The sequence below is a fragment of the Carcharhinus amblyrhynchos genome, chromosome 6, assembly GCF_965287045.1.
Source record: "Carcharhinus amblyrhynchos chromosome 6, sCarAmb.v2.hapA, whole genome shotgun sequence".
Lineage (NCBI taxonomy): Eukaryota > Metazoa > Chordata > Chondrichthyes > Carcharhiniformes > Carcharhinidae > Carcharhinus > Carcharhinus amblyrhynchos.
In genome coordinates, this window is record NC_137329.1 from 81,161,837 (window position 1) to 81,189,146 (window position 27,310).

At 43.5% G+C, this 27,310-nt stretch overlaps 1 protein-coding gene across 1 annotated transcript in view; it reads left to right on the forward strand.

Annotated features, from left to right (window-relative positions):
• pot1 (protection of telomeres 1 homolog) overlaps positions 1–27,310 on the forward strand; it is a 333,590-nt gene that overhangs the window by 49,659 nt on the left and 256,621 nt on the right. Inside the window, exons 2-3 of the mRNA XM_080190783.1 lie at positions 20,597–20,727; positions 26,280–26,352. Of these exons, the coding sequence (XP_080046909.1) occupies positions 20,605–20,727; positions 26,280–26,352 (196 nt within the window). The 5' untranslated portion in view covers positions 20,597–20,604. The remainder of the gene's footprint in view (positions 1–20,596; positions 20,728–26,279; positions 26,353–27,310) is intronic.

Below are 27,310 nucleotides of genomic sequence, written 5' to 3' on the forward strand. Positions count from 1 at the left end.
TTGGTTGGCCGTGCTAAAATTGACCATAATGTCAGAGGGATTAGCAGGGTAAATACGTGGGGTTATGGGAATAGGGCTTGGGTGGGATTGTGGTTGGTACAGACTCGATGGGCTGAATGGCCTGTTTCTGTACTGTAGGGATTCTGTGATACCACTGATTTTTTTTCATATAGCATTTTACACTCCCTTCCAATTTGATAGCATTCTAAACTGCCTTAAACTGTCATTGCCGTAACAGTGTCTGTTTATTGATAATTGCAGAGGGCTTAGGACCTTTTGTGACTCCTCAGCGACTGAAGCAGTTTGTGTCCATATGCAGTAAGATGTCAACAACATTGGCTGATAAATAGCAAGTAACATTTACACCACACAAGTGCCAGGCATAGAGTCATGGGGAGGAATTTTCCCGTCCCTCTTGCCATGGGAACCATGGAAAGGTCCGTTGACCTCGAATGGGATTTTCCAGTCTTGGGCTGAGCATGGCTGGGAAATCCCGCCCCTAGAGTTTTACAGCACAGGAAGAGACCCTGTGGACAAATGTTCCATGAGGCCATCAAACATCTATCTATTCTCATCCTGTTTTCCAGCACTTGGTCTTGTATGCTATGGCATTTCAGGTATTCATCTAAAAGCTTCTTAAATGCTGTGAGGATTCCCATCTCTGCCATTCCTACAGGCAGTGAGTTCCAGATTCCCAGCACCTTCTGGGTGAAAAAGTTGACATTAGCTTCTTCCATCACAAACCAACTGACTATGTGTAGGTGATTCTTCCCACCTCCCTACTCTTGAAAACAAAATACACACATTGATTCCTTCTTTAATTTTAGTTGGGTGAAATATTACTTCTTGCAATGTTCAATATTTGCATAACATTCACTAGTTGATTTTGGTCTTGAGGGGGTTGGCTTATGAGGAGGGACTAAATAGACTTTGGACTTATTGAAATTTAGAAGAATTAGGAGGATCTTATAGAAGCATATAAAATTTATGAAGGGAATAGATGAGATAGAAGCAGAGAGGTTGGTTCCACCAGCGGGTGAAACCAGAACTAGGGAGCAAAGCCTCAAAATAAGGGGGAGCAGATTTAGAACTGAGTTGAGGAGGAACTTCACCCAAAGAGTTGTGAATCCGTGAAATTCCCTGCCCAGTGAAGCAGTTGAGGCTAACTTGTTGAATGTTTTTAAGGCAAAGGTAGATAGATTTTTGAACAGAAAAGGTTATTATGAGTGGGTGGGTAAGTGGAGCTGAATTCACAAAAAAAATTAGCCATGATCTTATTGAGTGGCAGAGCAGGCTCGAGGCACCAAATGGCCTACTTCTGCTCCTAGTTCTTACGTCCTTATAACTTCTCATGATTTTTTTTTCTCTGTTTTGAAGTCTAGCATACAGAATGAGTGACTGTGTTGGTGATCCACAAGCTGGCAAATTCTAGCATGTATACTAATGTCAACTTGCCTAATGAACAACACTAAATTATAGCAGCCATTGATACATCGGCATAAAAGACTAGAAATGCTGCTGTGGCCAACTGGAAATAAATAGTTCCTCAATCCAGTGTGAGAGCCTGGAGATAGATAGTTCCTTATTCCAGAGTGAGGGACTGGAGACAGATAGTTCCTCACCCCAGTGTGAGGGACTGGAGATAGATAGTTCCTCATTCCAGAGTGAGAGGCTGAAGACAGATAGTTCCTCATCTCAGTGTGAGGGACTGGAGATAGATGGTTCCTCATTCCAGAGTGAGAGACTGGAGACAGATAGTTCCTCATCTCAGTGTGAGGGACTGGAGACAGATAGTTCCTCACCCCAGATTGAGGGACTGGAGACAGATAGTTCCTCATCTCAGTGTGAGGGACTGGAGACAGATAGTCCCTCATCCCAGTGTGAGGGACTGGAGACAGATAGTTCCTTATCCCAGTGTGAGGGACTGGAGAAAGATAGTTCCTCGCCCCGGAGTGAGGGACTGGAGATGGATAGCTCCTCATCCCAGTGTGAGGGACTGGAGAAAGATAGTTCCTCGCCCCGGAGTGAGGGACTGGAGATGGATAGCTCCTCATCCCAGTGCGGGAGACTGGAGCTATTTGCAATGTTTCAACAAACGTTTCAGTGGTGAAAAAGTCACATTATTGTCTACGGAGGACTTGATCGACATTGTAAAAGGTTGTTATTTTGGCCAGAATTTCAGATATTGGACACCTTCCTGGATCAGTCAATATCTAAACCTGCCCACTAGTACCAGCTTCCTACCATTTCATCACTCAAATCAGTGGACACCTCCAGGATATGTCGGAAACAGAATACAATTGGAATATTTGGACACCAATTACTTCAAGGTTCAAGGGAGATTGAAAGGGATGCTTCCAGATTCTGGGTCTTCAGGCTATATGGAGTATCTTGCACAGTTCAATTTGTTTTCGCTGGTGTAAATGTGCCAGGTTTAAGGGAAAGAGTATTTCTTGTGGTACTGTAGGTGCAAGCCTGATGTTTGATTTGATTGTGAGCGTAGAATTCAAGTTTGAGTTCGTGCTAAAGATTTTGTATTGTAATGAAATGATTTCACGTTAAATTGAGGCTATTCGAAGTATGAGAGAAGTTGTTTGGACAGTGTGAGTGAATGTGAAGGAGCTGAGCAAATGATTATGGAGAGTTCTAAGAGTCCTGGATCACCTTTCATTTTCTCTTCTTGATGAAACAACCGCTTTGATTTCATGCTTTCCGAGTTGTCTTGTGTTTTAAAAGGATCCATTGAAAAGTTTAGCAAGGCACGAAACAAAAGGATGGATTAGTACCAGCTATCGTGAGGCTGATTACATTTTCTATACACGAGCGGGCAGCAAGCTCTGTGCTCCATAAAGCTGAAATTAAGAGGAGCACGTTGCTTGCACAGGCCTCGACAGAGTTCAGGATAGATAATTAGGTTTCCCCGTCATCATAATTAATCAGCCGTGAGCGCCAAGCACATTTAAAATGACTTGGAGTAATCTCCTTGAAATTTGGAACTGCATGTTCATTTTTCTTGTGTGACATTTCCGTGGAGTGAGTTTTGTTTGTATCTTCAGACACCTATTGGCATCTGGAATAATTTATCGACTCTGAAAAACAGTGTAATAATGTGTAACCTGCTGCGATGCGGGACCAGATAAAACTGCTTCCCTTTATAGAATCCCTACAGTGCATAAGGAGGCCATGCGGCCCATCGAGTCTGTACCAACCACAATCCCACCCATGCCCTATTCCCGTAACCCCACATATTTACCCTGCTAATCCCCTGACACTAGGGTCAATTTAGCATGGACAACCAACCTAACCCACACATCTTTGGACAGTAGGAGGAAACCCACGCAGACAAGGGGAGAATGTGCAGACTCCGCATAGACAGTTACCTGAGGCTGGAATTGAACCTGGGTCCCTGGTGCTGTGAGGCATCAGTGCTAACCACTGTGCCACCGTGCTGCCCCTTGGTAGAGACTTCTACTACCAGAGTCATAGATTCAAGATAAAGTGGCAGTAGATGTAAAGGGAACATGAGTAAAAACGTTTTTACGCAGAGGGTGGTGAGTGTCTCGAACTCGCTGGCGGAGTTGGTGGTGGGAGAAGAGACTCTAAACTCTCTTTAAATAAAAGTACCTGGATTTGCACCTTAAGTGCCGTAAACTACAGGGCGATGGGCTGGGTGCAGGAAGGTGGGATTAGAAAGGGCACTTTGATGTCTCCAGGCTGGCATGAACAAGAGGGGAGAAATGGACTCCTTCTGTGCTGTAACTTTTCTATGGTTCTAGGTTGGGCAATTGCATCTGATAAGGAACCAAGTCCTTGACATTACCTGGTGGATACCGGCCTATGGAAGTTTCCATTCAAAATTCCTTCTATTAGAATTTTCTGGCTCATTTAGATTGCAGAGAAAACAACTTCATAGCTTCACCACCTTCAGTCTTGCTGCACTGGTGCTGCTACTATTTTGAAACCAATTTTATTTTTGTTGGATTTCTATCCAGTTCAAGTAATAGTTTGTGGTACATACAGTTCCCAGTACTTAATGCACCATAATTGTGTAATGAAACTTTCATCCTGCTACACTGTGTGTGTTTTGTTCACTGTGGTTACAGCAAAATAACCTGTTGCAAAATTTATTTGTGTCTTCATCTGTGTTTTTGGTGCAATATATGCCACTTGGATTCTAGAATGTGTTGCACCTGCACACTCCTGGCGAAGCTTATGCTGGACGCCTCATAGTGCCAGGGACCCGGGTTCGATTCTGGGTGACTGTGTGAAGTTCGTATGGTCTCCATGTGTCTGCCTGGGTTTCCTCTGGGAGCTTCGGTTTCCTCCCACAGACCAAAGATAGGTAGGTTAGGTGGCTTGGCCCTGTTAAATTGCACCTTAGTGTCCCAAGGTCACTCATCTAATGAAGGGGCAACACTCTGACAGCTCATGCTATCAAATAGATCTTTTGGACTTTAACTTGGTGTTGTGAAACTACTTACTGTGCCCACCCCAGTCCAACGCCAGCAACTCCACATCATGTCCCAAGGTATGTAGGTTAGGTGGTTTGGCCATGGTGAAATTGCCCCTTAGTATCCAGGGATGTGTGGGTTGTGTGGATTAGTCATGGGAAATGCCTAGAGTTATGGGAATAGAGTGGGTTGTTGGGCCTGGGTAACACGTTCTTTCGATGTGGAGATCTGATGGGCCGAATGGCCTCTGCGCTCTTGGGGTTCTATGGTTCTATGGATGGTATTTTGGTGAGGGTGGTAATGTGGACACAGGGACAGGTGCAACAGAGGTATGCTGAGTAAACAGATCATGATGCCTTTCAGTGGCTAACACTAATTTGATGCCTTATTTGGTCGTAAGACACCATCTGAAGCCCTCTTTAATCCTCTCAGCGGGAGGAAGGACGCCCACCAGACACCATTTGAAGGGATTATCCAATACCTTTGTGTCACTTGCTGATTGATTTTGACAGGCTATTACTCAGTTTGTAAGAGTGCTTGGTGGTTTTGACTACTATTCAGTGTTGCTAAAGTGGACAGTGGGTGATGTGGCAAGTCCTGAACAACTTGGCTCTGACTTCAGGGATTCTTCTCACAGCACTTGCTTTCCTACTATGTGCAGTGCCCGCCATTGCCCTTGCTTACCACACGATGGGACGAATGAGTGGAGGGCACACAGAGCAGGCCAAGCTGCTGAAAGGAGGAGGAGGAGGGCAGGGAAAGGGATACTGGACAGAATGTCATATTCACCTGGGATCCACATGGAGTATCCCTCTAAACTCAGTCTTGGTGAGGAACAGGAATGGAATCTCAGAAGTCTCTGTTTCGCTGACATCTGCCACCTGTTCCAGCCAGAACTGCAGCCTTGGTATGGGGAGGATATTATTGGTAGTGTCTGTGCCCAATCCACTCTTATGTGACAGTCCTTTTGGAGATTGATGCAGACTCAGTGGGCTGAATGGCCTCCTCCAGGGATTCTCTGGTTCTATGCCACTACTCCATAACCTGACAGCAGTCATGATTCCTTCATTCTGTGGCAGCCCTCTGTGCTATCTACATTTGAGCCTCTGTAACAAACCAGATGGTGCCTACTGGGTGGTGAAGGCTGTCAACTGACCAGCTGGATTATGAATCTGTAACCCACACTCACATGGGCAGTGTGCATATAACGAAAGCCATAACTGTGATTGCGTCAGTGCCTGGAGTGCTTAAACAGTGGAGAAGCCATTCCATACTTGTCAGAACGTGTGTCTAGATTTGTTAGGGTGTGCTGTACGCTGTGTTGCCTCACGATCTTGAAGGTACAGTCCTTGCCACCAGAGATATGCTGAGTAGCTGAGGAAAGCGCCAGCACCATCTGTGTCCTGTTTGGACTATTTTTGACTCATCTGACTGCAATACCGTTGGACACAATTCTAGCTTCTCATTCACACCAATCACCTACCTCACCTTCTCTCTGTTACTGACTATCACAGTGCCCTCTTGGCCAACAAGTTCAATTAAAAACTGTGGGGGTTAAGCTATGAAGAGAGGCTGAATAAACTAGGCTTGTACTCGTTAGAGTTTAGAAGAATGAGGGGAGATCTCATTGAGACGTATAAGATGATGAATGGGATGGATAGGATAGAGGTGGAGAGACTCTTCCCGCTCAGAAAGGACAGTAGGACTAGGGGGCACAGCCTCAAGATAAAGGGGAGGCGGTTTAGAACGGAGTTGAGGAGGAACTTCTTCACTCAAAGGGTGGTGAATCTCTGGAATTCTCTGCCCGTTGAAGTGGTGGAGGCTGCCTCGCTAAATATTTTTAAGACGCGGTTTGATGGGTTTTTGATAAGCGAGGGGATTAAGGGTTATGGGGAGAGGGCGGGAATGTGGAACTGAGCCACGACAGATCAGCCATGATCTTATTGAATGGTGGGGCAGGCTCGAAGGGCTAGATGGCCTACTCCTGCTCCTATTTCTTATGTTCTTATGTTCACACAAACATCCTGTTCCTATTTCTTATGTTCTTATTGCAAGCCAGATTAATAAATTAAACTATCTAATATTCCATACAAAAGTCAAACATTCACCCTTGTGTGTTCCCTTAGTGTCTATTTTCCATGTGTCTTTGCATGTCCTAGTGCTCCTGCTCCGTGACTCCAATTGGCTGCTGCTCGGCTGGTGATGGACTGCTGATGACCTTGCAGAACCACCCAGAGCAGCTCGGAGCCCTGAAGGCCAGGTCTCAGGTGACACCACCGTGGCAAGGGTGACAATAGTCTGGGCTGGCTGGCTGACGAGCAACAGCAAAGGAAGTTGGCATCTTGAGGGGAATTGCTTGATAGAGCAGATGCAGCACAGTTTCGTTAAGGGGAAGTCGTGTCTGACAAATTTACTGGAGTTCTATGAGGATGTGTCTAGAGCGGTGGATAGAGGAGAGCCGGTGGATGTGGTCTTTCTTGATTTTCAGAAGGCGTTTGACAAAGTACCTCACAAGATGTTATTGCAGAAGGTAAGGGGGCATGGAGTTGGGGGTAGGGTGTTAGCGTGGATAGAGGATTGGTTGTCAAATAGGCGGCAGAGAGTGGGGGTCAATGGGTACTATTTGGATTGGCGGTTGGTGACTAGTGGAGTGCCCCAGGGGTCGGTGCTGCGGCCTCAGCTATTTACCATTTATATAGATGATCTGGAGGAGGGAACCGAGTGTATGGTGTCGAAATTTGCTGATGACACCAAGATTGGTGGAACGGCAAATTGTGCGGAGGGTGTGGAGAGTCTGCAGAAGGATCTAGATAGGCTGGGCGAATGGGCCAGGAACTGGCAAATGGAATTTAATGTTGGCAAGTGCGAGGTGGTCCACTTCGGTAGGAATAATGGTAGGAAGGACTATTACTTACGGGGCAAAAAACTGCAGCAGGCGACGGTGCAGAGGGACCTCGGGGTCCTTGTGCATGAGTCGCAAAAACCCAGCCTGCAGATGCAGCAGGTGGCCAGGAAGGCGAATGGGATGCTGGCCTTCATAGCGAGGAGGATTGAATATAAAAGTAGGGAGGTCTTGCTGCGGCTGTATAGGGCATTGGTGAGGCCGCAGCTGGAGTACTGTGTGCAGTTTTGGTCGCCGTACTTACGCAAGGATATTTTGGCCTTGGAGGGAGTGCAGAGGAGGTTTACTAGGCTGATGCCGGAGTTGAAGGGGTTGAGCTATGAGGAGAGGCTGAATAAACTAGGCTTGTACTCGTTAGAGTTTAGAAGAATGAGGGGCGATCTCGTTGAGACATATAAGATGATGAATGGGATGGATAGGATAGAGGTGGAGAGGCTCTTCCCGCTCAGAAAGGACAGTAGGACTAGGGGGCACAGCCTCAAGATAAAGGGGGGGCGGTTTAGAACGGAGTTGAGGAGGAACTTCTTCACTCAAAGGGTGGTGAATCTCTGGAATTCTCTGCCCGTTGAAGTGGTGGAGGCTGCCTCGCTAAATATTTTTAAGACGCAGGTTGATGGGTTTTTGATAAGCGAGGGGATTAAGGGTTATGGGGAAAGGGCAGGAATGTGAAACTGAGACACGACAGATCAGCCATGATCTTATTGAATGGTGGGGCAGGCTCGAAGGGCTGGATGGCCTACTCCTGCTCCTATTTCTTATGTTCTTATGTGGCAGAGTGGCAGTGATGGGAGTACAAATACTCTTGTTCTCTAAGAGGTGTGTCCTCTACGGTGTCACTCCCACTCCTCAGCCATCCCTGTAGTATGTTAGAGGACAAATTGCTGTGACATGGGTTTCTATGACTGATGCTAACAGGCTGAGATTGTGCCGCCGAAAACTTGAGCTTGTGTTAGAATTTTACATGGCAGCACAAAATATTGTAAATCTTCTGCTTGTGTTGCAACAGAAGCTGAAATCATAGCATCCTACAGTGCAGAAGGAGGCCATTCAGCCCATCGAGTTTGCAGTGACCATAATCCCACTGAGGCCTTATCCCCATAATTCCATGCATTTACCCTAGCTAGTCCCTCTGACACTAAGGTGCAATTCGACATGGCCGATCCACCTAACCAGCACATCTTTGGACTGTGAGAGGAAACCGGAGCTCTTGGAGGAAACCCACACAGACATAGGGAGAATGTCTGTGTGGAGTTTGCACAATGACCCAAGCTGGGAATCGAAGCCGGGACCTTGGCACTGAGAGGCTGCAGTGCTAACCACTGTGCCACTATTCCGTCCTTAAGAGGAGCTTAAAATACTGACCATCAGACTCTGCATCCTGGATGGATCCACTAGCTATCTCACAGAATTGGCCACCGTTCCTGCACTGGAGAGCGTGGCCTCCTACCCTGTGTGGAAAACCCTGAGGCAAGTTGGTGTCACCCTCTTGACATTGACTCTGGGATATCTTGACCTGCCAATACTCCAAAGCATTTTACTATGCAAAGTACCCATAATGCATTTCCACCACTGCCAGGTCAGGCAGGCAGCTCTTGGGTATGTGAGAGGAGGAATGCACAAGGGTGGATTGATGGTGAGAGGAGTAGGAGAAAGCAAGAGGTGTAATGTTAAACTGCTTCAAGTTGTAACTCGGAAGAGATTATGGAATGAGAGGGAAGTCCGGTGTGAGGTGGATTGGGTACCAGCATGCCATCACCTTCAGTGGTTTCAGCCACATTGCTGGCCATCGCCTCAATTTTGGCCACTCGACACTCTCCTGCAATGGGGTAGGAGGTTGAGCCAGGCCTGTCTCTAGCTACTTGTGCCCTGCTGTGAATGTTAAGTCTGAGTTGCGATACAGATTGTGGGTAGGTGAGTGAGGGGGTGTGGTGAATTGAGCAGTATGTGAGGCTAGTGGGCATAGTTGGTGGGATGTGTTATTTAAGGATGGTACCACTGAGTTCAGCCACTCTTAGGAGGCCATTGAACTTCCTTGCTGCGCTGGAATTGATTTGTATTAGTGTTGCTGCCTTTGTCCATCTGGATAGCCTCCTGCCTCCTTGTGTTTCGATATCATCCCACCTCTTCTCCACCTTCTGCACTAAACCTTCAGTGCAGTGTCTGAAAATCTTAGCACCTATTCTCTTTTTGCTCATGTGCCATAGTCTCTCCTCTAGCAGGTCAGACATGGTCCCCCAGCCACTACAACTCCTGTTTAAAAAGTACAGGCTGGCTTTGAGTAGTGTAGACAAAGATTAAGTGGTACAAGTGAAGCATAAACTTGGGCCTTTGCTATGGCGCAGAGCATGTTTAGTGGTGGGCTACAATCAATCAAATGAGCAGGAATCTTGCCGTTTGTACTCTGCTTGCATCGGCAGAGATGGGCATGAGCTAATTCTTTGCTGTGATCCCAGCACCTGTTTTCAGGGGCTGAAGACATTTTTTCAACACCCAGCAGCACTGTTGCACTTTGGATTATGTTTTTCAAAAACAACTTGGATTTACGTAGCACCTTTAAAATATCCCAAGACGCTCTGCAGAAGTGTTATCAAATGAAAGCTGACAGAGTCCAAGAAGGTGATGTTTGGGAAGGTGCCCAAAAGGTTGGTTAAAAATTTTGGATTTAAAGAGTGACTTAATAGAGTGGAGAGGGTTAGATAGGGAATTCAGGACCTAAAGAGCTGAAGACTTCTGTATGGTGAAGGAGATGGAGTATGCACAGGAGGCGAAGAGTAGAGTATTGAGATGCTGGTGTGACTGGAGGAATGTACAGAGAAATAGCAAGAATGTGGTGGGATTTGAACAAGATGTGAATTTTAAACTGAAGGGCCAGAATTTTAGTACCTCTTCTGCCCCGGAATTGTGGTGGGTGAAGCTCGCAGAATAGAAAACTTTGGCTCTGGGCACGATTTTACAATCTCACTTGGCAAGGCCGTAAAATCCCGCTCAAGGTATTAATGAACTGGCAGCCAATATAGGTCAGTGAACACAATCTTCAAAACTGAAGTATGTGGACAGTATATACTGCTACAATAATGAGATTTTTATGATTATATTTTGGGAATGTATCTTTACACTTCGACTATTAACATATATGACCTGTTCTGCTGTCTGGCCATAAACCTCTGTGTTTAGACTGTTAGAGATCAAAGGAAGGGATAGATTGTTTTACCGGAAAGAATGCACATGACAGCAGTCTCCGTGTTTATCGTGGGCAGACTGCCTCCCAAAGTCCCAGAAAAGTATTGTAGGTACTGGATTGTCAACAGTTTTGTTGAAAACTGTCCATTTACTTTTAAGATGAATGGGAGGTGGGATCAAGCATAAATGGTCGACAATTCTACCTGGATGCAAGAATAATATGTTTCATGTTATCATGGGAAAGAGGGCAGGCAAAGTCATTTTTGAAATTAGATTACAAGCTTCCCTACAATTCAACGACAATCACAGACTGACAGCAATTCTGTGAGGTCAGTAAGGTGAAAAACCTGTGGACTACCCCTGCTGGATCTGGGAAGCACAAGAGTCTTCTGTCGAAGAGATACATCCAGCACCCTTCCAAGGATTCTGGGAGATTTATCTTGGCATGACCAGACGGATGAAGACTCGTTGGAACAGAGTTTGTTGGTGGGTTTAAGGAACTTTCCGAAAATTGAGGAAAGCGCCTGGAGATGGTCACTTGAAGTTATTGTTTGATGAACTGGGGAAGTCACTGGAAGCTGGGAGCAGCTGTGGACTGTTTGCTAAAAGGACATTATGATTTGGAGAGAGTGATGAGCAAAAAAGGGGAATATATCTTAAAGCTGAAGTTGCTTACAAAACAAAAGTAGTGTTTGTTCAATAGTATATTGTAGTCATTTGTTACAGTAAGTTTTTAAACATGAAATCATGACAGGCCATTTTTCAAATAGTAATAGGGAGTTCAAATCTCTTCTAAAAAGTTAGCAGTCTAATGCATTGCCTGGGTGGTGGTGGGAGCAGGTGGATAGCAGCATTTAAGGGGCATCTAGATGAATACATGAACAGGATGGGAATGGAAGAATACAGACTCCGTAAGTGCATATGGTTTTAGTCTAGGCAGGCTTGGAGGGCCGAAAGGCCTATTCCTGTGCTGTACTATTCTTTGTTTTTAAAGTAAACATAGCAACCCACTAATTCATGGCAATGGATTATGAGTATTTCATACCCAAGTGTATATGCACCACATTAAAGTTACTGTTTAATTGTATCTTTCCTCCAGCATATTGATAGTGCTTTTAGTTCAGTGACAACACTTCTGCACTAAGTTGAGAGACGTGGAGTTTGATGGTATACAATTTAATTGGTGGAAATATCTGACATTCAATGAACAAGGAAGGAGAGGTGATGAGATGGGGTGAAGTTATGGTCAGGAAGGTCAGCATAAAGAGATCCTCTGTGGCGTTGGGGAGAGTGGTGGTTGGAGTGAATGCCATTTTCCCTCTTCTGTTGCGAAGTTGAATTTGTGAAGTTGAAATTTGATGTTGGTGAAGATGTAAAAAAAATTAAAAATGCTAGAGGGGAAAAAAACTCCATTGTGTGGTCCCTTTAAAAGTTAGTGTTTTATTTCAGTGCATGGTTAAAAATGGTTTACTATTTCAGGTTTAAAATGCAGAATACATACGGGGCCCAAGTGGAAACATTTTGTATCAAAAAGTCCAGCAGCAGTCTTTCTTAATTTTTCCCAATCAATTTAAGTCAGGCTATCACCTACTAGGAACCTATAACATTTGAATTTGACGGTGTTGACAAAATCAGACCGATCATATTGTAGGAAAATTGATAGGTCATCACAGGTATAAAAGAGTGCTGGGGGAAAAACAGGAGTAAGTAACTGCCACCGCTCAAGCGTTGAGAGGGAGAGAGAGCTATTTGCCAGCTCCAGATATGTCTTAAGAGAGCGCGCCATCTAACTAGTGAAAGGTACCAACTTAGAAAGAACTTACAGAGGAATCAACAGAAGAACTCCAAAAGTTTCTGAAAGCCACAAAACCTGGTTGTATATTTTGAAAGTGACTGAATTCTATTGTTACATTTTTTGTTTAATGAAGGAATATTGTATTTATCTGAACAGCATTCCATTAGAATCTTATTTTATCTGCTTTGTTACTGTTTCGTTAAAGTTCCCTAAAGTTAGTTAAATAAATATATTGTTAAGTGCTCCTTTCAAAGTGAGTGTCAGGTATTTCTGTTAATTAACCACTAAACGTTACTGAAGAACAGTTCACACCTCCCCACACACTTTTAACAGATTACAGGTAAGAATTCCTCTTTGGGGGATTCAGAATTACACCTCAAAAGGGAGTCAAACTCCGCATCGTAACACTTTTCAAGCTGGGTTTTTGGTTCCAGGGATTAGACTGCTTTCTTTGCTATGCATTTTCCTTCTCTGTACAGACATATACGAGCAAATTTATGTCACATTGGTTCACTGAAGTACTGCTGATTATGATATGTTGATCTGATGGTCTAAAGGATGGTGATTAAGGTAAAGGAATTAAAGCATCTGATGAAGTGCTTGCATTGTAAAGACTCCTGATAGAAGCAAAACACCATTAAAAATGGACCCAGCAGTCAACCACTTAGATCATCAGTGTTCACCTCAGCAAACCTGACTCACCCTCCCACTCTCTGGTATTTGAGAAACTTAATGCAGACTCACTTAATGAAAAAAAATCTCCCAGATGAAATCATCCTACTTGCTTGACAGAAAGCAAAGATAAAACATTATTGAAACTTTGCTTGTCTGCTGTGTCTGTCTATTTTCAGACTTGTCTGTCCGGCTTCTTCTCAAAGGAGTGACCTGCATTTAAGGTGCTGCCCTTTATCATCTTTCCCTTTGTAATGAATTAAATTTGTATGGATTTGGATAAGAACCTGTTCTTAATACACTACACCCAACGGGGCTCGTTCCAACATCTTGCTAGGCGGAAGGTGTTTTGGTGTAAGTTAATACTCCACAGGTGGTTCAGTATCTTTGTTGATATGTTATAAACTGCAGCTACCTTAGCCTCTATCTAGGCTTAATCCAACGTAGTTCCTCAGGTCACATAGAACAGTCCTATCCTAACACTTACCCAGTTAGCACATTTATCAGTTTTACTATCTCCCTGTCATTAAGGCTTAGATGGCTTTTGGAATGAAGTTGACTATGTTGCAGCATTAGACCATGACGCCATTCAATTTGTTGAACTGCTTAAATAAAGGCAAAATGCTGCAGATATTGTAATCTGAAACAGAAACAGAAAATGCTGGAAATTCTCAGCAGGTCTTTCAGCATTTGCGGAGAGAGGATTCTGCCAATGTTTTGAGTCAGGAAGATCCTTTATCAGAGTTACTTGTTCTGTGGATAAAAGTTTCAGTTTATTTATTAGAGTCAAAAGTAGGCTTACATTAACATTGCAATTAAGTGACTGTGAAAACCCCGAGTCGCCACACTCCAGTGCCTGTTCGGGTACACTGAGGGAGAATTTTCCATGGCCACTGGACCCAACAAGCACATCTTTTGGACTGTGGGAGGAAACCGGGGCACTCGGAGGAAATCCACGTGGGGACAATGTGCAGACTCTGCTCAGACAGAGACCCAAGCCGGGAATTTAACCTGGGTCCCAGGTGCTATGAGGCAGTGTGCTAACCACTGTGCCACCATCCTACCCTGGGGATCAAGCCCCCAATTACAATTGTAACTTCCTTCTGCTGCAGATTGCTGGGAGTCCTTTCCTTAGAAATGCAGTCTACTTTCTCAGGTCAATGGAAAATGAAGTGTATCACCATAAGACAATGAGCCTTGAAAAATAGTCTAATCCTTTCTCTGCTCATTACAACAATGGCGTAAAGTTTACCTGCAACATTGCAGAAACTATACCTTGAAACACAAAGACTGACTCTTAGAATGCATTGAAATGTTGTGGAGTTTGAGTTCTTTCCTAGCTGCTGCTAAGTCGATCTGAGTGATAACTTCAATTTATAATGCCGCCCGGTAAATCACGCCACCGCTCGATTGTGTGACGTCACACTGTAAATCATTGATTCTCAAAACAGTTTTATCAAAGGATGATTTATTAAACAACTGTTATGGTTTTACAGCAAGCACTTATAACAGTGTGAGGAGTACCCTGGGACTTGTAATTTCTGGTAAGCTAGCAACTGTACGCAACAACGTACGTGTGCAAGATCTGACAAGCAGCCCAAAATCTCAAAGAAAACTTCCTGCTCAGCACAGGAATCTGTACAGGATCACAATACTCTACATGTATTCTCCCTTGTCACTACCCCACAATTGCCCAACACAACGCTATGAATTTGTATAAAGAAAGAATGGAATGACAAGGCTAGAGGAAACTAGCCAGTGGAAAATTGAAACTCATCATCACTTCAAGAGAGAACCTTTTCAGAGCTAGTTTCACCCATGGGCATCAGTAACCATTATTCCTGGACCAACACATAATGCATCATGCGTAATGTGCCACAGGAAAGAACAATGAACTCTCGTTTATGATGAAGCTGACTTAAGAACAGCTTCTTCCCTGCTGCCATCAGACTTTTGAATGGACCTAACTTATGTTAAGTTGATATTTCTCTACACCCTGGCTGCTACATTTCACACCCTCTCCTTTCCTTCTCTATGGACGGTATGTTTTGTCTGTATAGTGTGCAAAGAGCGATACTTTTCAATGTATACCAATTCATGTGATAATAATAAATCAAATCAAATCCATATCACACCCTCTGGGTATGCCAGATTGAAGCAATGGTGTGACGTGATCTAGGTAATGCCCGCAAACCAAGTTAGAATCATAGAATCCTATAGTGCAGAATGAGGCCATTCAGCCTACCGAATCTTCACCGATCACAACCCCATCCAGGTCCTATCCCCCTAACCCCATGTGTTTACCCTGTTAATCCCTCTGACACTAAGGGGCAATTTAGCATGGCCAATCAACCTAACCTGCACTTCTTTGGACTTGTTGCACTTACCAAGTTCCTGCAAGCCGTAATGAGACAACTGGATGGGTTTCAGTGGTGTTGGTTGAGAGAGGGATGTTAGGCACTGCCAATAATATTGCAGAATTTTCATTTCAGAAATGCTCATCACAAGAGGAATGGTTATCTATTCATTAAAGGTTCGTGATCGTTTCATCTTATGGCCATGGAGAGGGGGAAGAAAATGCTAAATTGATTGTTGGAATGCATGTGAAAGAAAATAATAATGGGCAGCAAAATCTGTTCCATAATCCACCATGATATAGTTTCAAACTTTAAATTGTAATGCATAAATTATGTGAAATAGCTAAAAATTTTACTGCAACAGAATTCTAAGAAAGCGAGTGACCCGTCACAGAGAAATACCTTTCTGTCAAGACTTTTTCAGGGTTTGTTGCAACTGTTCACTGGGGCAGAGTTTATTTGCTGCAGAATAAGATGACTGAAAGACATCGTTAAACTCTGCCATCTGTGTGATAATGTAATGGTTTTTGCAATCCATCGCTGAGTGTCTTCAGTATCGGCCCTCATGAGGATTGAACCCCCCGCCCCCCCCACCCCTCCAATTGGGAAACAAAATGAAGAGGTCACGGTCACTATTCCAATTTGGTGCTGTGGGTTTTCTCTGTTTCTACTGTTGCTCGCTGTTGCTCAGTTTGACTCAGTATCAAACTTTTCGGAGCGACTTTTTGGCAAAGTAGCTAGCACTCCTGACTCAGCGCCAGGAGCCTGGGTTCGATTCCGGCTTCGGGTCACTGTCTGTGTGGAGTTTGCACATTCTCAATATGTCTGCATGGGTTTCCAGAAAGGGGTCATCTGATTTTCTCCCACACTCCAAAGATGTGCACGTTAGGTTAATTGCCTTGATAAATTGCTGCTTAATATCCCAGGATGTGTAGGGTAGTGGGATTAGCTGGGTAAATGTTTGGGGTCATAGCGATCAGATCTGGGTGGGATGTTCTATCGAAGAGTCGGTATGGACTGGATTGGTTGAATGGCCTTGTTCTGCACTGTAGGAATTCTATGTATCATGTGGCTGTTTGGCATTTGCATCGCCTCCACTTTATGACTAGAGGTGCATTACATCAGCCGAGAGTGGCAGCCTCCTGCTATTTAACAACAGCTTATGTGTCTGATGGGTCACGTTACTGGTGATTATTTTTTATGGAGTGGGTAAGATTTGTAATGAGCCCTGCACCAGTCTCTATTATGCAGTATCTCAGAGAGGATGCACAGATGATGTACCAGACTGATCAGAGGGATGATGGGTTCAATGATATGGCTAGACTGGAGAAGCTGGGATTATTCTCCTTCGAGATGAGAGGTTAGAGGGAGATTTAGCAGGGGTTTTCAAAATTGTGAAGGATTTCTGTAGGACGAGTAAGAATGAACTGTTTCCATTGGTAGAATGGTCAGCAAACAGAAGACATAGCTTGAAGTACAAGAGGGAAGATGAGGATTTTCTTTTATGCGTGGGATTGTTAGGAAGTGCATTGCCTAGAAGTGTGGTAAAAACAGGAGTGACAGCCTCAAAAAGGGAATTAGACCAATACATTAAAAATAAAACATTTCAGAGCTACGAGAATGAACAAAGAGTGGAACTAATTGGATAGTTCTTTCAAAGTAGCTGGCCTAGTTGTCGTGAACCAAATAGCCACCTGCGATGCAAGATTTCTTGATTCGGTGTTTTGCCCCCACTCTCCATTTATATACAAATATATATCCAACCTATTTCATTCCTCCTCGGAACAAGGCCCAGAGTCAGATTGATGTTATTTTTATTTATAATGAGTGCAGAATTAGTTTTGTGTTGCTCTAAGCGTGTGAACAGTTTGAATTGAAGAGCTTGCTGAGGATTGTGTCGTATAGCAGGGTTTCTGACAACTATTTTCTAGTCTGAGTTTTCTACCGATCTGTACAGCCTCCTGCTATAGCCCTTCAGCTGACTCCCAGAAAATCTGCTGCACTTGTCCCACCACAGGTCTTCAGCATTTCTGGATGCCCTTGGAAATGGGTCATATCTCGGGCAAATCAGTTTGTTGTGTTTCTTGCTAATTGGGTCAGTTGGAAAGTTTGAATAAAATAATACTGAAACTCTGAGGAGACATATAGGCAGGGTAAAACTTGGCACAGGAGAAGGCCTGAAATTCTGATTCAACATTATAAGGAACACCTTTTATTCACTGCATTTAAAGAGTCGCTTAACCACCATCACTTAACTGCATATTTCAACGATGGAAAACGCGTTAAAGCATGTCTTGCTTTTTTCAAACTAAAAATGGTTCACAGCTTTCGTATTCATTCTGTCTTTCTATCTGAGCATTTTACAGAGATGGTGCCTCTTTAATAGGTACTCAGTAACTAAAGTGTACCATTTCAGAGCGGTACAGTGGGCTTACAAGTAACTTGAGCAGATACTTTGGCTGAAGGGGCATCTACAAAGCATTCCATTTACAAAAATTAGCTTCTCTTCTGTGAACCCAACCTGGAAATGAAGGAGGGAGATGGCCTATCTCTGCTGGTTCAGCACTGATTTGCAGTGACCCCAGACTTGCCTTTGGTTATTTTGTTGATAGTTTTCACCTCATCCTGGGTTGTTTCATCAAGCGGCAAGCTGTCATCAACACAAGGAAGGTGCTCATACTGTTACTTAGATTGTTCTCTCAGTTGGAGGTTCCTAGCAATCAGAGCTTCTGGTGGGGCAGAGGGAGGTGTATAATTATACTTTGATTTCTAGTTTTAACTGTTAAAGCACTAAACCACTTGCTACAATTTATTGTATTCCACACAGAATAGTTCAAGGCACTCATTTGCACACTCCTTTAAATATAACACTGTTTTGTGCAGATATTGGAAAAGTTCTTATAATCTCATCCCATTATTTATCCACTCCTGAATGTTGAGTCCTCGCTGGGATTAGCCATGTTCAGTGAAAGTCTTCCCTCTACCCCAGAAAGTTGTGGGTCGAGATCCAACTCTAAGTACAAAATCTAATCTGATATTTCAGTGCAGTATGGAAGGAGCTCTGCCTTTTGGGTGAGTTGTAAAACCAAGGTCCCTCTTCTCCTCTCCTCTCCAAGAAGTGTAAATGATCACAAGCAATTGAAGACATGTCAAATTGAAAATCCTATTTTGAAGAAGTGTGGGGTAATTTGCTCAGTATTCTGGGCACTATTTACCCTTCGAACAAACACCACTAAACAAACAAAAAGCAAAATACAACAGATGCTAGAAATCTGAAATAAAAACAGCAAATGTTGGAAAAACTCAGCAGGTCAGGCAGTGTCTGTGGAGGGCGAAATGGAGTTAATGTTTCAAATCCATCTGACTTCTTCAGAATTGAAGACTGATAAAAAATGTGATGAATTTTATGCTGCTGGGGATTGGGAATAGAGCAAAATAGGTCAGTGATAGGTGGGAGCTCAGGAGAGATTTGACATAGATGTCATGGACACAAGACAAAAGGAAGTAATAATGATATTGTTAAAGACTAAGGTATGGGTTAATAGTGGCACAAGGGTCAGTTAGCAGAATCTGTTAATAACAGAACAAAGGTTAGCATTCTCTGAAAGCAATGCGTCAGAACAGGTTACAGACTAGCCCATATGGGGGAGATGGTGTTGGGAAAAAAAAATCAAAATGGAAGACAGAGTTGTTGAACTCAATGTTAAATCCAGAAGGCTGTAAACTTTTTTTTCATCGAACAAATGATCTGTTTGATGCCACAGTCACTTTGCAGTTTATGGGTTCTTACTGTGCATTATAACAATGACTTCTTCAGGAGTATAACATTGGCTGTGAAGAGCTTTAGGATGTCCTGAGATCATAAAGTGCATTGTCTTTAAGTCCTTCTTTCTGAGACTAGGTATCTTCAAACACCTTGTCAATATTCACCTTTGAGAAGGTGAATGTTTGATGATGGAGGGGAGAGGTGATTTTGTGATTGCCTCATGCATACAGACACTGTTTCTAGCAGGGATGATGCATTGTAATATGTCACAGGATCCATGTCTGCTCTTTCCCTTTTACAAACCATCCTGGGCTTTGATAAGCTTTATCTACGTAGATCAAAAGATCAAATCGTGGCCTTTGGGGGGGGGCGTGTGGGTATGTGCGTGTCCGTATGCTTGTGTGTGTGTGTGTGTGTGTGTGTGTCCGTGCCCGGACTCTGACCACCATTAGGAACAGCATTAGGCCATTCAGCCGCTCCTCAAGAATATCACACAATGCTGGAGAAACTCAGCAGGTCTGACAGCATTTGTGGAGAAAGACTACAGTCAAGACAGAATGACCCTTTGTCAGGGCTGAATGCAAAGAAAATCAGACAAAATTTATACTGTGAGGATGCGGCGGGGATGGGGAGGCACGGGACTGCAGTTGGACAAAGGGAATGTTAATGGTGATGATCAAGGCTGAGATTGGAATGCACGAATGACAGAGCAAAGGTACAGAGACAGGCCCAGCTGCCCCATGTCCTCTAACAATCTGTAGCTTTGTTCACACATTCTGATCTCTTAACGGATGCTCTGAGTACCTTTCTCAGCCTTTATCATCACCATTTACATTCCCTTTGTGCAGTTGCAGCCTCACCCCCCTCATGGTATAAATTTTGTCTGCCTTTCTTTGCCTCCAGCTCTGGTGAGGGTCGTACAGACACAAAATGCTGGCTCTGTTCTCTCTCCACAGATGCTGTCAGACCTGCTGAGATTTTCTAGCATTTCCTGTTTTTGTTCAGATTCCAGCATCCGCAGACGTTTGCCTTTTACCCAAGAAGATCATGTGGGCTGATGCTCCTGTTCCATATTCCTCCCTTTGGCTCCGTGTTCCTTCAAATCCCGAAATGTGTCGACGACAGTCTTGAAATCTTCTTATGTGCCAGCGTTTGAGAATTTCACACTTCCATCACTTTTTGTGCAGAAAGTGTCATTCCAGCATTCGGGAGTGGGAAAAAACAGAATGTTTGGAGTCTAATTGGAGGCTCTCTTAAGTTTTATTCTGATACTTGCTACAGTTTATATTTGTCCTAATCAAGGCACCTGATGAACCTGGGATGTGTTTGAATGTTCTGTGTCTCTGGGGTTCTGGGGCATAAATAAACAAAAAATACTTCTCATCCACATTTTTGATCTGTTTGCACCTAATGTGCTTTTTTGCTGAGTTGCTATTTTAATTTGAATTTTATTTCATTTTCTCTTGTCAACAGGATCAGTGATGCCACTTCAGCAGCTCCGAGAGTCCGATGGCCCAATTGAAGCACAGTTGCCCAGCCACATGCAGAGGATTAAATTTGACAAACTCCAGTTGTCTGCTTCCTGCAGCAACCAGTATGTTGTGGTAAGTTCCCCCTGTCTCTCCATGGGCCTGAGCAGAATACATTGTAACCCCCAACAGCCCTGGCTTGGATCCCTGTGTGGAGTTTGCACATTCTCTTCGTCTGCGTGGGGATTGGCCACGCTACATTGCTCCTTAGTGTGCCGGGATGTGTATGTTGGAGGGATTAGCAGGGTAAATATATGGGGTTTTGGGGATAGGGCCTGGGTAGGTTAAGGGGCCGAATGGCCTTCTCCTGCACTGCAGAGTTTCTATGATTTCTATGAGTCATTGTGCAAGTGGCTGAAATTCCACTCTTGTCAGAACTGCTGGTTATGAATCTTGAACACTTTGAGTAAGTCATGCAGATTTATGGCACCTGTTTCTGATGTCAAACAGATGAAGCATCAGAAATGTGCAACAGTATTTAACGGGTGTCTCAGTTTCATTCCTGTCATATATTTGTTGACAGTGAGCAATAATTTTAGTCTATTAACAGGTTTGGCTGTATTGACTGGCGGAATCTGCTTACACTGGACAAGAAACATAGCAAGTTATATTGACGCTTAGGGTATATACAGTTAACCTTGTGGAATAAGCTTTTATTAAGTTAATTCATGGGGTGTGGGCATCACTGGCTATGGGCCAGCATTCGTTGCCCATCCTTAATTACCCTTCAGAAGGTGGTGGTGACCTGCCTTCTTGAATCACAGGAGACCATGTGGTGTAGGTACACCTACAGTGCTGTCAGGGAGGGAGTTCCAGGATTTTGACCCATCAACAGTGAAGGAATGGCAATATATTTCCAAGTCAGTATGTTCAGTGACTTGACAGGGAGCTTCCAGGTGGTGTTCCCAGGTTTCTGCTGCCCTTGCCCTTCTAGATGGTAGTGGTTGTGGGTTTGGAAGGTGCTATCTAATAGTTGCTCAGATACCAGCACTGTAACTGCCGTTGGTTTAGATGGTGATGCTGATGTATCAGCCTGATAATCTGACACCTTGTCCTTCGCTACCAACCTACTTTCTCTGAGACTTCTGCTGACTGATGTTTATCTGAAATGTAAGTTTTGATTTGTGATACTGAGATTCTTCAAATGCAGTCTTGTTAAATTTGGGTTATTAAGAGGATCATTGATTTCTGCAGCGTGGGCTGGACTGAAGGGTGGCACGATAGGAAAGCTGATCCAATGCTACCCAGGACCATAAGGATCATTTGCAGTTTATGTTTGCATATAGTATCCACTGGGTAACATTCAGGCGTGAGCTGATATTAACACTAATTAAACATTAGACAAGGACTGTCTCCTAACAGGAGAGCGCCTAACAGCTTCTCCTTTCAATGGCATTATTATCATTGAGTCCTATACCTGAAAGATCCAGAAGAGTCATCACTGACCAGAAACTCGAATGAGCCAGTCGCATAAGTGTTGTGGCAGCTTAAGAGAATAAGCGGCTACCCACTTACGCAGTCAACTTGTTCAGCAACTCATGGACTAGTCTGAACATCCACACCATCCTCTGCTGAAGTACTGCAGTTGTCGTATTCTCTATGCACAGGTTTCAACAAGTTGGCAAGGCTTCCGAAGCAGAACCTCTAAAATATCCACTTTCTCTATCCAGTAGGGCAAGGGCAGCAGGTGCCTGGGAACGCCATCTGTTTTCAGGTCCCCAAAGCGCTCACGCTTGCCTGACTTCATCTTTGCTGGGCCAAGTCCTGGAACATGAATAGTACCATGGAAGTCCCTCCACCAGAATGATGAAGCATTTCTAGAAATAGATTCATCACCACCGTCTGAAGAGGGCTAGGCAACTAATACTGCTAGCAATTGCCACTTAGCAAGAGAGAATAATGGCAAAATACCAAAGTGGTGTTCCACTATTATGTCTATAGAAGGAGAAGATAAATTTTACAGTGCACTTCAGAAACATTATCTTGTTGCAAAGAAGCCTTTATTAACCTTGTTGCCAGGACATGTTTTCTAAAGAGCTCCGTGACAGGCAAAATTGGCTAAGCTCTGAAATTTGGATAAGATTTCTGTGGCTATGTAGGATATAAAAACTTTGTATTTACCAAGATGTTGTCCTCAGCATTTTGTATTATCCTGGTGAAATGCAAAGAAGAACCTTCTCCTTCTGCTCCAAGTACTTTCCAATAATAACCAGATTGCAGAGGTCGTCCTCTGGTACCAGTGTTATAGTTCTCCATAGCTAGCATAGTAAATCACTCTGAAAGCCACAGAGGGGCAGGGACAGATATATGAAACAGGAGTTTTGAGATGAACTCGTGGGCTTTCTTGCATGTTCAGCAAAGATTTACAGTTATGAAGAGCTTTTAATTCAGTAAAACTTCCATGGAACTGCACAGAGGTGCAAACAGATGTGACATGCAGACTAAAATGCCTTCTGCTGCCAAGCCACACGAGGCTTGTTTACTTTTGGATTAGATGAAGACTTCACTCTGAGGGAGAACATTGTGCTGACATGTGAAATGGTAATGATACTCTCATTCAATAAATATTCATCTTGCGAAAATGGAGCCATATGTTTCCAAAGAAAACCTCTCTGGGCTCTATTTGAATTGGTTTGCCAGCAACAGATTGATAGAACACATTTTGGCCGCTCTCAGCCCAGCATACTGTTCAAAGGAGAGTAAGGTGCTATTGTGCCTGAGTGCTTGTTGCCTTCAAATCTCTGCACTCATCTTTACGATACTTTAATGTCAAGGAACTCTGCCCTCCCAGTGTAACAAAGTCAATGTGTTGTGTTAGCTGCAGAAAATTGTTTGTCCAATTAAAGTTGTTCCATCAGGTTTAACAGTCATATTCCTTTTCTCACACATATTCAATGGAACAGTCTGCAATGGTGAGGAGAGATTGAATCAAGAACATAATTTGGAAAAACGTTTGGGACCTCTTCTCTCAAAGTGCAGCTTTTAGTAAATATTTACTATGCCAAGCACAGGACTCCCAAAGTGGAGCATCTGAATTGATGTTGACAAACTGCAACTGCTTTGAAAATTGCCTTCCAGTTTTAGCAGATCAGATATATTGGCATCCTTCCATCCACAAAAGGATGATGAACACACAACAAATGATTCATTTCAAATCATAGAATCCCTATTGTGCAGGAGGAGGCATTTCAGACCATTGAGCCTGCACCGACAACAATCCCACCCAGGCCCTATCCCCACATACTTATCCAGCTAATCCCTGACATTAAGGGATAATTGGGCATGGCTAATCCACTTAACCCACACAGATGGGATGTCTTTGCATGGCACGCCTTCGCTGAAGGCTGTGAAGGCTAATCCTTGAGAGACAGCTTCTGTCACAAATGTGCATATGAAACTACCAAGTGACGTTGTGGGTTTGGTTGGTTTTGGCATTGGCGCTGTTGCCGAGCTGCGGTAACCATTGGTCGTCATGGTGGTGCAGCAGCCCACAGGACGGGTTGCCATTTTTCTTTGGCATCAGCAATAACCAATGTCTCCGGCCTTCATGCCATGCTTGCAAGAATCCTTGAAGCAGAGCTTTGAGTGTCCTGCCAGTCTTCTGGCTCTGACTACCCCACTCTGCAGAAAGTCCTTGGGTGTGCCCCGGATTCCATCTTGTGGAAGTAGCTAAGCTGCTGAAGTCACCTCTCTTTGACTCCTGTCAGTAACTTGAGAGCTCTATCTTTGTTTTACCAGGATAAACTCATAATACGCTGCAGATAGCGAAGATGGAAATGATGGAGCTGCTTTTCCTGGTAGCTATAAGGCGGCCATTTTTCACAGCTACACAACAAGGTGCTGAGAACATTGGCCTTTTAATCCCAATCAGGTTACATAAATAATAACCAGCGCCTTAAAACAGGTATTCCATCAGCCACCTTTCTAAAGTCTAGAAAATTCATATTTTTTACATGTGCTGTTTGAATTTTACTATCTAACTTTACATTTCCAATAACTTATTGTCAGATTCTCCTCCTTGCGAGGGCTCAGTATATTACCATTTAATCTTGTGCTTTGCAATCTTTTGGGTGGAATTTTATGGCCTCGTTTGTCCCGAAACTGTAAAATCCCACCTGAGGTCAATGGATCTTTCCATGGGCCGCCCTTCGCCTGTTCCAATTCCTATGGTAAATTCTGGCCTATGACTTGATGCCTCTGGCTGTCACCAACATTTTCTGATGAGAAATCCTGTCCTCTCTATAAGCTGCACGATTCAAAGAGGGGTCAGGGACTTCTCAGTGTCCTGGCTTTATCCCTGAATCAACATAAAACAGATTTTCTGGTTATTGACGTATCGCTGTTAATGGAACCTTGCTGTGTGCAAACTGACAGCTGCATTTCCTACAGCAGTAACCACATTTTGAAAGAGCACAATTGGCTGTAAAGTGCTTTCAGATGTTTTGTGGTCACGAAATGGGCTATATAAATGCAAGCTTTTACATTGTAAATATGCCACCCAGGCACAACTGTGGTGATCTGCGTGGTCTACTCGTTCAAAATATCAGCAAGCCAATCCACATTGGAGAAAAACTATCCTCCAAAATCCAGTGAGAATTGGCTCAATACTAATACCTAATCTGTCCAATTCATATAACCAAATAGAACACAACTGATCTCATACACGCGCATCCACATACTTACATAAACTAATAACATTGAAATGCTGGATCATTTTTATTTGAGAATTTTCAGGTGACTGACATAAGGTGGCAATAAACTGCCTGTGGAATCAGAAGCTAATGATACTTTGGGATGTGCTGTCATTTTGAGTCCCAGGGTAAGCTGCTGCTTATTTCAGTTGTCCATCAAAAGCAGCAGGAAGGAACGATCTTTTGAATTTATTTTAAGAATGAGAATCTTAGTCTCAATGCAGTACTCTCCATAAGTGCCTAAGAGAGTGGGTGAACTTCTCCGCAACCTTCACAAATATAGTCACCACATTACAGCAAGAGATGATGGCATAGTGGTATTGTCACTTGGCTAGTAATCCAGGCTAATGTTTTGGGCATGTGGGTTCAAATACGACCATGGTGGAAATTAAATTCAGTTAATAAATCTGGAATATAAAGCTAGCGTCAGTAATGGTGAAACTGTTGAAGAAATCTGCTGTCCTTACCTTGCTTGGCCTACTCTGACTCCATTCACGCAACAGAGTGGTTGACTGTTGTCCTTGAAATTTTCAATTTGAGGACAATTAAGGATGGATAATAAATGCAGGCTTTGCCAGTGATGCCCACATCCCATGAAAGAATAAAGAGAAAAGATACATTTCCTTGCCCTGGTTTGGAGGGCATAACCAATGTTTAGCCCCTCTTTTACATGAGTTCGGAATCACAGGAGGGTTGGTGGATCACTGCGATGTGCAATCTGTTGTAAGCTCATTGATTGCACTCTAGAGGTCATTGCAAGGATTCTGTGCACTATTACTCTGGTTACTTTACTGAGTCTGCCTACTTTCACTTGGAATTCTTCGACAGCCATCAGACAAAGAGCAGCTTTAATGATTGGCTTGTGAACTTGGCTGCAAATGTTCATCACGGTAGCCACTGTTTAATTGCCATTCTATCTTTATTTCTGTTCTTTAGGGAACTATTTTGGTGAAGTTTGCGCCACATGAGTCTGGAACAGGAGAAAAAATAGTCAAAATGGTTTTGGAAGGTATGTTGACATTGACGGGGAAGATTATAACTTAGGAATCCTCTCTAAAGTTGCCTCATGTTATTATTTGACAAATGTAGTGGTAAGTTACTAACATTCTGCTTTTATATTTCATGTTCTGCCAACTTTTAAAACATTTAAAATTGCTGCCATTTTAACGTAGCTAGAAAATTCTCCCTGGGCACGACTCCCTTTGTATCAACTGCTCTGAGATAAATATATTGTGTATGGGTTTTTGGTCATTTTGTCCCAAGGCACTCAAATCTTTTTGCTTCTCTACAATTTTTGAGGTTCTCACCTTTTAAGAAAAATTAAGATTTGTGTTTTTTGTGATCTAAAGCGTTTGATGCCACACTTCCCCATGTTGAACTCTATTTGTCACAGTTCTCCCTGTTCACATATATGTCTAAGTTGATGGTCTACTCCTCCTAGTTTGTGTAATTTGCAAAGTTGACTATATAAATCTGTGGGCCCGCTGAAAATGGACTCGCGGAATGCAATGCACGATTCATACACCCCTGCCCCTTCTGCTGCAGGAAACAGCCAAGCATTGCATTGCCTGCTCATTATAGTGATTGTCTATTGGCACCTTTTCATCTAGATGATAGACACCCAGCAAGGGATCCATTTAGCTGGGGTCTCTTCATTTAATGCTGAAGGCTGTGAAGTCCAATCGTTGAGATGCAGCTTCTGCCACAAGCACTACACATAAAGCTGCTGAATGATGTTAAGGGTTATTGCTGTTGTATCCGCTTGCCGTGATGGTGGTGCACGCTAGCCCAAAGGAAGTGTCACCATTTCCCTCTTTCACCAGCGAAGGGGCAAACCCCAAAAGCCTGTGGGTTTACTATCAAATAAACCTGTTGGACTTTAATCTGGTGTTGTAAGACTTCTTACTGTGTTTGCCCTGCTGATTGTCCAGGCCTGCCTACCTCACTGTACAACATGTCACTGGGTA